The sequence below is a fragment of the Bos indicus x Bos taurus genome, chromosome 11, assembly GCF_003369695.1.
Source record: "Bos indicus x Bos taurus breed Angus x Brahman F1 hybrid chromosome 11, Bos_hybrid_MaternalHap_v2.0, whole genome shotgun sequence".
Taxonomy (NCBI): domain Eukaryota; kingdom Metazoa; phylum Chordata; class Mammalia; order Artiodactyla; family Bovidae; genus Bos; species Bos indicus x Bos taurus.
Window position 1 is genome coordinate 67,944,873 of NC_040086.1, and position 10,153 is coordinate 67,955,025.

The 10,153-nt window shown below is 44.2% G+C and overlaps 1 protein-coding gene across 3 annotated transcripts in view; it reads left to right on the top strand.

The window, feature by feature from the left end:
* Positions 1-9,178, top strand: part of MXD1 (MAX dimerization protein 1) — a 33,312-nt gene extending 24,134 nt beyond the window's left edge. For all 3 annotated transcript variants that reach the window (XM_027555711.1, XM_027555713.1, XM_027555710.1), the window contains 3 exons: positions 1,982-2,096; positions 3,814-3,973; positions 4,162-9,178. In XM_027555711.1, coding sequence (XP_027411512.1) covers positions 1,982-2,096; positions 3,814-3,973; positions 4,162-4,352 — 466 coding nt within the window. In that variant the 3' untranslated portion in view covers positions 4,353-9,178. The remainder of the gene's footprint in view (positions 1-1,981; positions 2,097-3,813; positions 3,974-4,161) is intronic.
* The last annotated feature ends 975 nt before the right edge of the window (positions 9,179-10,153 follow it).

The window sequence follows — 10,153 nt, forward strand, 5'->3', positions numbered from 1 at the left end:
TTATTTTTATCAGAAAACAAACTTCCTTAAAAATGTACATACTCATATCTGTAGATAAACCCACATCATAAGAGGACTAATATGACACTGTTCTCAATCATGCAGTGTTTGCAGTGAGCAGGCTGAAAAAAAGGTCTCATTTTAATTTTTGAACTTTTAAAAAAATGTGTAAACTTTGTAGTGGGAATAAGTTAGATAACTATATATGACTAATCATAGTTTTTCATAGTGTTTCTAATAGTAGGATCTGTTTTCATGGCTCTTTTATGAAGAGGTGAACAAGTACATTTTATACACAGCTCCTGTGTTTGTGTTTCTCCTCATGTAGTAGTTGAAGGAGCACACTTCTAATGTGAGTCCTTGTTTGCGGCCATTCCACGTGGGCAGGTTTTCAGAGCAAGCAGAAGTCTTATAAAATAGTACAGAATTTGTACCACTACATCTTCCTAGCTCAGGAATGAATGCTGGACTCCTCGAGCTCCTAACCCCTGGACATCAGGGCTTAGGGAGCCTTGGAGACCTCAGGGCAACCTCCAGAGCTAGATGAGGAAGGAGGCTCAGAAGCAGATGAGGCAGGGGCTCAGAACTACTCAAGCCCCGAGAAACTTGGTCCAATGGAATAGAAGACACCATCCATGCTACAAACATGTATTAAGCACATATATGAGAGGGGAAGGCATCAAGGCAACTGAACAATAGTTAAGTTGTAATCCCAACTTGCTAAGGAGTTAGCAATGAATGGTTAAGTCACAAATACCAAAAAATTCAGGCAGAACAGTGAATTTCCCAATGAATTGTATAAAAAGTACTCAGGAAAAGGAGGAAGCCCTGTGGACTGGAATGGCCTGCAAAGGCTTTGAGGAGGTGGAGGTTCACTGAAGCAAGAACTCTGAACCTCAGCTGTTTCTTACATTCACAAAATCTGCTAGGTTCCAGAATAAAGCCTAAACCAGGGTTTCAGTGAAGTATTCATTTCCAAAATTGTAGAGACTCTTATGCTTCTGGTCTGTAGTGAATACTGTCTCTTCAGTGAGTGTCTGCAGCTTCTGCCTCGGGCGGCCTTCCTCCTGTTCTGTCCCGCTCCAAGACATACAGGTGGTCCTTGCCAGCTCTCAGCATGCTTGTTGGTATAGCAATACCACTGATGGGCTTTTTCCTTATTCTTGAAAAAATGCATTTAACTTTTTGAATGGCTGAAAAACCAAAACCTGTAACAAATTATTCAGTAAAAATCCCCTCTCTGTCTTTGTCCCTGTCCGACTAGCCCTGATGCCTCTCTGCCCAGTTGCTGTTACTAGTTTCTTATGTATCATTTCAGACTTTCTTTATGTCACACAAGAAAACATGAATATAGATAATAATTTTTCTTCTATTTTTACTCAGAGATAGCATGTTATAGGCATAGTTTGGTATCTTGCTTTTCTTTTCTTAACAGCATATCTGAGTGCTCTTTCCTCATAATGCATAGAGCATATTTTCATTGTCTTTCATAGCTGCATAGTACTCTCCTGTCTGGGTGCACCATAATTCACTTGACCAGTCCCTATTGATGATGGGTTGGGTTGTTTCAATCTTTGCTATTATTAAAATAATTGTAACGAATAACCATACACATTTGTCATTCACATGGATAAATATTATATACAGCAAGATATAGTTGTCGTGATTTAGTGATCCTGAAAGGGGAAAGAGAGGTATGGGTTCAAAGGATTCTCTCACTGGCATGTATAGTATGTAGATATCAGTGTTTACCTTTGATGTGTGTTATAGACTCAACTTTAGAAAACCATGGATTTTTGCGTCTCCTTGGTTTTTATCAGAGTTGCCTAATTTCAAAAGATGTTCACTTGGCCAGAAGTCCCTGGTGGCATTTGTCTTCAGTGGGCCTGGGCAACTTCATACTCTGTTAAAGCTTGTTCTCCCGGGTGCCTTCTGGCCAGCTATGAAAGTCTCAAGTGCTTCTTTGATCTTGTTTTTGTAGACGGGCCCACCTTCGCTTATGCCTGGAAAAGTTGAAGGGGCTGGTGCCACTTGGTCCAGAATCAAATCGACACACTACGTTGAGTTTATTAACAAAAGCCAAATTGCACATAAAGGTAAGTGCATCCTGAGGTACCTTTTTGTCTTGACCTGCCCACTGAGGGTTTGTTTGTTGTTATGAGAGACTGTCTCCGGGACAGTTCTCTCCTCTGAACTCTTCCAACCTGCTTCTTGGATGAATCACAGACTCAACCTGTCCAGCACCCAACCGAGTAATTCTCACCCCCCAAGAACCAGAAGTTAAATTGTCCTTCCAGCTGTCCATGTGATGTACGAGCCAGAAACTCAGGGTCACCCTTGATCCTGATATCGTCTTGCTCCTTAGCCACATGCCTTCAAGACTTACATATGCCACAGCCTGCTCTGTTTCCATAAACACCATCATGTACTGCAGCAGACTCCTCAGAGGGCTCCTCCAAGCTAATCTCCTGCTTCCCAAGGTCAGTCCTGCCAAAGTTCAAATCAACATGTCACCACATGGAAAAGTGTACCGTGGCTGCTCAGGACATACTGAGCCAGGCCTGCCTTACCTGCCCCCTTCCCACACCCTGGCCTGTGCAGCAGCAGCTCATGCCAGACACTCCCCACCCAGCCCTGCGCTAAGTCCCTTGCCCTTGTCAGGCTCTCTCACCACGGGGCCTTTGCACATGCTGTGCCCTCTGCGTGGTGCACTCTTCCCTCCCTTCTTCACCTAGATGACTTCTTGTCATCCTTCAGACCTCAGCACAGGTATCGCGGTGCAGGGACGCCTTCCATGACTGAGTTGCCTTCTTCCTGTTAAGAGATGGTCCTTACTGCTGGATCTCTCCCTTTAGGACTCGTCACAGTTGACCTCTGACCATGGTTTGTGTGACTGTTCACTTGTTTCCGTCCACTATGTTAGAGTACAGGCAAGGATGGGACCAGATCTTTGTGTTCACCTTGTATCCCCAGCACCTCCCAGAGGGTCTGAAACAAAGTCAGCACACAGTATGTGTCTTGAAAAGCAAAGGGTAAAATCCTGGGCCAAAATCACTGTTTAGCGTGTTTTTATAGTTATAGTCACAAGCAGACACATGTCACTTGAATTATAGTTAGTAGCCTGCATACATGGCAGTTCTGCAGCAGGGGGCAAGAACCTCTGTTTAGAGCAAAACAACCACAATTACACAATCTTCATAATTATCTGAAGAATTATCTGAGACACTGGAGAACAGATTTGTGAAAACAAAGTGATTTATGAAAATGTGTTTTCTAAGCTCTTATTTGGACAGTTCAGAATGAGAACTTCAAAAGGGAATATCATTCCCGCCAACAGACAGAAGTTAACGGAGACTTGGCATGACACAAAAAATCACCAGTGTAACTGGGATGTGTACTTGAATAAACATACCTTTAAAGGAAAAGGTATGTTTCTTAAGCTTCTGTCACACACAGTTGCTCAGAGAGTAGGTGCTGGGGGAGGCGTCACCACAGACAAGGGAGACCAGGTTGGGGGTTCCCGCCACGGTCTTTTCACTGTGGCAGTTGAGGGGGCCGGTGCCAGTGTGTCAGCTCACCCTGGAATCCACACAACAGTACAGGTTCCACAGTGCTGTTGATGGTGATAAAGGTAGATGAAAACGGGGTCACCAGCCAGTCAGCTCGCTGTCCCCGCGAGAAGCTCAACAAGGGACACGGCAGACGGCTTCTGTGGGAAACTGGCATATTTCCCCTCTAGACAGGGAGGTGCGGGGCCATCACCGATTGTGAAATGTGCCCGCGCCCTTCAACAACTGCCCCTTCGACCCACAGAAACTTGAAGACTGTGACAGAAAAGCCATTCACCAAATCGACCAGCTGCAGCGAGAGCAGCGGCACCTGAAGAGGCAGCTGGAGAAGCTGGGCATCGAGAGGATACGGATGGACAGCACCGGCTCCACTGTCTCCTCGGAGCGCTCTGACTCCGACAGGGGTGAGCCTCCCCCCGCCCCCGCCCCCTTCCACCCGGGCAGAGGGGGGACCAAGAAGCTCCCTGACTTAGAGAAGTCAAGGGGTGTGACCTGCAGGAGCCGGCCTCCTGGTCCCTCAGTGGTTAGGGCCCGCCGCCGAGCTCGTCTTTCCCAAAGCAGGCCCTCACCAAGGTCTGTCTCGTCCCCACAGAAGAGATTGACGTGGACGTCGAGAGCACAGACTATCTCACGGGTGACCTGGACTGGAGCTGCAGCAGCGTGAGCGACTCGGACGAGCGGGGAAGCATGCAAAGCCTGGGCAGTGATGAGGGCTACTCCAGCTCCAGCGTCAAGAGAATAAAGCTCCAGGACAGTCACAAGACGACGTGTCTTGGTCTCTAGGAGAGCATGGTCGCTTCGGCTGCCGCCCGGATGGTCCTCCCTGTCGGCTCCAATTTAGGTAGCGTATGGGACCTGCCCACAATCCCCTCGCACGTCGGCTTCCGTGTACCACGTCACCAAGAGCAGCTGCGTTTAAAGTTGTCAAGGAAGTGCTTAGGATTGTGGGTTTCTGTTTTTTCTTTTTCTTTTTCTCTTTTCTTTTTTTTTTTTTAAATCCCCAATTTCCATCTCAAAAAGGGTTGAGCAGCCCGCACCTGCCCAGTGTCGGGCAGGCCGGCCCCGCTGAGCCAGTCAGTGCAGCCAGGACACCCGGGGGCATCTCGACTCCATGTTGCTCAGTCTGGGGTGGCAGAATGCTGCTTAGCCCCACACGAAGTTGGGGGACGCCGACCAGGATCGTGGATTTCTGATTGCATCCTCTAGCTTCTCTCTTTCTCTCCACAAGTCTCTCTGAGAGACTGTACATTCCAATCCGTTTGAAGCATCCAAGAACTCTGAGGCCGAATAAGCCCCTCACACATCTCGGCAGTTCCCCCTCTTACTTACTGTCCCGTGTGTTCTTCTAGACCTTCCTTAACGTTTTCTGGCTTCCTGTGTGACATGCCTAGCAGAAATGTCCAAATGTGTCTTGTGCTTAGGAAACTGAAGGAAACAAACTTTTCAAGTGGAGATCCTGATCTTAGAACTCCAAAGTAAGCTTTGAAAGTGGCATTGAAGAGCACTTAGCCCTGGCCCTCACCACCCGTGACGAGTCAGGAATACCTCCAGAAAACACGCCCTTCTCACACATACACACACAGACACACACGTATACACACACCCCAAGTGAACACCCCAACCCCCGTGCAGACAGGAGCAGTATTTCTAACCTTCGGATGGACACCTTGCTTACAGAAGTTCCAACATCATTTGTCCTCACAAACGCAATGGTATGGTCTGTTTTTGTGCGCTGTCCCTGGGTCCGTGCTGTGCCTGCTCTCTGAAGGCATGTTTCCCCTTCCAGTTGGTTTTGCTACTTGTCTCTGGAACATTTTTTTTTCCTACCTCAGAGATAAATGAGATCTCCATTTCCCACTTAACACAAACTGATTATGCCTCTTTTTTTTTTTTTCCCCCCCGAATAAGTGATATTTGGTCCAATCTTAATCTATTTTCCTATGTAACTTTCAGCAATAACTGAGCTTTGGCGCTAGCTGAGCTAGTGTCCATCATCAGTGAAAGGGGAAAAGTCCACATTTCTACTCTCTGTTGCAGGTGAACAGGAGGGGATGGTACAGTGTTACTAGAATCCTTCCTCACTGTTTTTGGACGCACCCAGAAACTTCTTTATGGAGGCTTTTGGGTTGATAGTTTAAAAGGCTGATTTTTCTTTCTGGTTATGATTTCTCCCTTAAGTGGTCTCCCACTTTGTAGCATTTTTATTTAAGCTAAAACAGAGCACATGTATATGTACATAAGACACATTAAATCTATAAATACTATTTATTCATTTTATATAAACTAATGTAATGGAAAATAAATTCTTATGACTTTGTGCTTTTATAGATGTTCTAGAAACTTTGTATGTAGGTATCTACAAAATTGGTTCATTTCCCCTTAATATTTTTGCATTCATATTTTCGAGGTCTCGATGTTTCCAACCTCTGGCGAACCTTTTTCATTGAATTTGAACCATTTGTAATAACTGTGACGCTGAAACAGAGTGTGTGTCACAAAGTGATGAGAACATTCCTAAAATCTACAGCCGCACTGCAACCTAAGGGCTCACTGGCTGAAGCGGGAGTGGTGGCCGCCTGTGCCCCCAGCTGGCCTGTGGTCTCCCCCAGCACAGCCTCGCACCTCCTCAGCGCCCCCTCCTTGCCCACAACTAAAAGTTCAAACGCACTCCACACGGAAGCTCACTCTAGACGTGAAGAGCAGTCTGAAACAGTACCTTTGTGTTTATTTTTGCTTTTTAAATGATTTCTTAATGTATTCAAAAAATTTTAATTGGAAGTAGTGGATTCCTAAATGATTCCAAAGTCATCTGTAATTCTTCTATTTTTGTTTTGTTCTGTTTTTCTCTTCATTTCAGCTTTGGGTGGGGGGAGGGGCAGGTGATACAAAAGATTTTTCTTTCTTTTTTCTGTTTTTTAATTGTTGGAATCTTTTCCAATTACCAGCTGAAGATTTGCACTGAAATACAACTTGTATGCCTTTTGCATTTTTAAAGCCTGCTTCCTGAATTTAAGCAGAGTGATAGTGTTCAAAGAGCCAGCTCAGCCTGTAACATGTTTGAAAAAAGATATAACTGCACTTTGAGGTCCCTTTTGAATGCCATTCACTAGACCTCGCAAGCATTTTAATTGCTACCTTCAAGCGCCTCACAAGTCCACGATGCTGGATGCTGTATGGCATCGAAAACTTAAGACTTTGGGAAAAGCTTGTGGGCTTGCGTTGAGGGAGGGAAGGGAACAAAACTCATGTATTTTGTTTGTTTAATTTAGAAATAAGGCATCTGAGAGATGCCGTTATTTTCTGTGTTTTAATTGTTGTGCCTTTTGAGTTAAACTGCATTTTTGTCTTTCGGTTGAAATATGAAATGTACTGTCCCGATATAAAATAGTGATTATTTGACCTTTGCACTGTTTGTCTGGTCCTTTTCCATTTGATGGCATATAAATGTGGAACTTGATAGATCTCTATATTTTTAATGCACTTGTGATAAACTGACACCAGGGTTAGACACAACTTTCAAAGCTCGAGGTAGACCAAATCGGCGTGCCAGACAAGCCTCTCTGTAACCAAAACTGTAAGCTTCAGGACCAGCAAACTCAGCCCAAGGCAGCTAATCCTCTTCCCCACGTGGCTAATCAGCCCCCTGATTTGCCAGTCTGCCCTGCCATTCACTTATCCACCAGCATGACTGTTAAAAGCTAGACAGTCTTTTTGGTTCTGGTTTTTCTTTCTTTTTTTTAATTTTTTAAGCAAAATGAAAAACCTTTCTATTAGGGTTGTTGGGGGGAGGGGATGGGCAAAGATATAAACCCCAGCCTTTAAGACTTTGACTGTTGTACGTAAATAATAGATGTGTGTAAATATAGGCACATGCATATTTTTATGTGAAAACTGGTTTTAAGAAACTAAGAAGAAATCTACACTCTTATTGATAACCATTGCAATGCAAGTGAGAAAATAAAAGAGTACGTAGTGCAGTTTAATTTCATGCAGTGAGAAAATCTCTGTGTGCTTCTGCTAACACCCAGAAGACCTAACTTTCCCTGCCTTTTGGCTTAGAATGGCGGGCACGCACCCAGGGTGTTTTTGGTTTCTTTTGCTAAGCAGAGATCTGGATTCAAGGTGCTGATAGTGACCACGGCTCCTTTCTCTAGTCACATATCTATGCTAGTGTTTCAAAGACCATCACCTTTTTGAGCAGGACCTAGATTTTTCTTCCTGTCAACCCAAAGCTAAAATAATTTCAGTGCTGATTCAGAATTGAGCTCTAAGAAGGCCCTGACCCTACATTTGGCCACTTAAGTGGCTTGAGGATTTTTTTTTTTTTAAAGATGGGCATTCTCCTTTAACCTTTCCTTTTTTTTCAAAGGAAGCAAAGGGTCTTTCCCTGGGTTTCCTATGGGTCTCTTCTCTGTCCCTCAAGTGGCCAAAAGCCAATCTTGGGGTGTGGGGGAAAAAAGTATAAACGGTAGGATTGTAATGTTCAGAACAACTGCCTAGCAATATCTTGGGGCTTAATAATGCATTTTTGTGGACTTCCTTCTTCCTCTCCCCCATCCTTTAAAGAGAAAACTTACTTTTGAAAAGTATATGCAGATATATAACAGGTTTTTATATCATACTGAATTGGCAAGGATACCACTTTCATTGTGCTTTATAATCCATTTAGTCCCCCAAATCTCACTCCTTTCTTTCTTCTTCGTTTTCCCGAGTGTCTTTGTCTTCCCCTTTTACCTGCCCTCTGTGTTGAACACCAGAAAGTCAAAGGCTGCAAAGCAATTTCCTGCATGTCAGTCTCTTATTTTTGTATGTCTAACTCTTGGATGCAGTAGGTTTCAGTAGCTGGCTACTCCTGATTTTAAAAACCCTTCCTGGGAGAAGATGACCCAAAGACCCTTTTAGATGAGGTGTTTTTTCTCATTCTACACGATCAGATCTCTGTAGACTGTGGGATGTTTTGTTTTTGGAAATATTTGGGGATAGGGGCAGGGGGGTATGATATGTGATTTATCATGATTTTTTCATTAATTTATTACATGGATGATTTTCTTACCCTATCTTCTGAAAGAAGAAATAATTGCCTGGCACTGTTACCATCAGCTATTGAATGGCTGAAGAAATTGAGTATCTTTGTCTTCTCTCAAAATCATAAAATAAGAATTAGTAAAGCACTTGTTTCTAAGATTTACCCAGATTTTAAATTTTGATTTCTTATTCTGTCTGGAGGGTGTGGAGGATTGAGAGGGCTTTCTTCATTTTAGCTTTCACCAGAGAACCAAGCTTGCCTTGACCCCTGTCCTTAGAATTGGTGCTCTAGGAATGTCGCTGTCAATCATCAACGTTGGGGGCCATCCCCCTAACAGTAAACAGCCGAAACAGGGAGCAGCAGACAAGAGTGTGAATTTCTGTTTCCAGATGTTTATTTCTTGATGTAAATATGATGCCAATGTAAATCCTGTGTCAAGACATAGAGAATGGTGCTTTTTACTACAGTTAGTACATGCATTTTGAGAACTACTCCATGTTTTAGAGAATCTTTGCTGTGTATATGTAAACTTCTGTATTGTTCAACCGTTAACAAATAATAAATTATTTCATTATTAAAGAAATTCTCGTCTTCCTGATGTTTTGTACCCAGTTTAACCTTTCGTGGTTTTTTACTTGAGAACTGAGTTCATCAGGTTTCTCTTTTCCTTTTAATAATCATGGAAAATTTGCTGGCCAAAAGTTCTCAGGACTTGGATTCTGTAATGGGAGCTTTGATCGTGTGGCTCCGATTGAGGCCCTTCCCCGATGCTTTCCTCCTGTTCTCCTGCTCAGGCACTCGCTTTTGGCTCTGCTCCACTGCAATACATCTGATCATGCAGACTGTGTGCGGGGCCACGCAGCAAACCAGACTACCCTGCCTTTCTGGCAGCCCGTGGTCTGGTGGGGAAGAGGGCGATGTACTCACCATTCGATGCAATACAGTCGGTGGTGGAATAAAATCATACCGGGACAGGCTATGAGAAATCATAGAGCTGGTGACATTCAGGTTGGGCCCTGGAGAAAGTTTTCCCTTGCAGGCAAAGAGTCAGTACAACCAGGCAGGTGAGGGAGAAGGGAGAGCTCCTGGGACTGGGGTGTGGCTGGGAGCCCATGGTGAGTGATGGGGTGCAAGGGGGGACACCACACCAGGAAAGACAAGTCACTGAGAGGAGAAAGCACACCCAGTTTAGGAAATTTGTTTTTTCACATATTAAACCCTTTGGTTAATTCGTATTTATTCATTCATTTTTTAAAAATTTATTTGGACTTCATTTGTTTTTCTTGATCCACGATCCTACCAAAGACACATGTTAAATCCCAACCATCTCTCCTTCAGACTCCTCTGGCTGTAACTGCCACTCAGACTTCCCTTGTTGTTGCTGCTGTTCTGAAATATTTATTTTTTATTCACTTATTTGGCTGGGCCAGGTCTTAGTTGTGGCACTCGGGTCTTCAGTCTTCATTATGGCATGCGAGACCTAGTTCCCCGAACAGAAATTGAACTGCCCGCCTGCATTGAGAGCGCAGGGTCTTAGCCCCTGGACCACCAGGGAAGT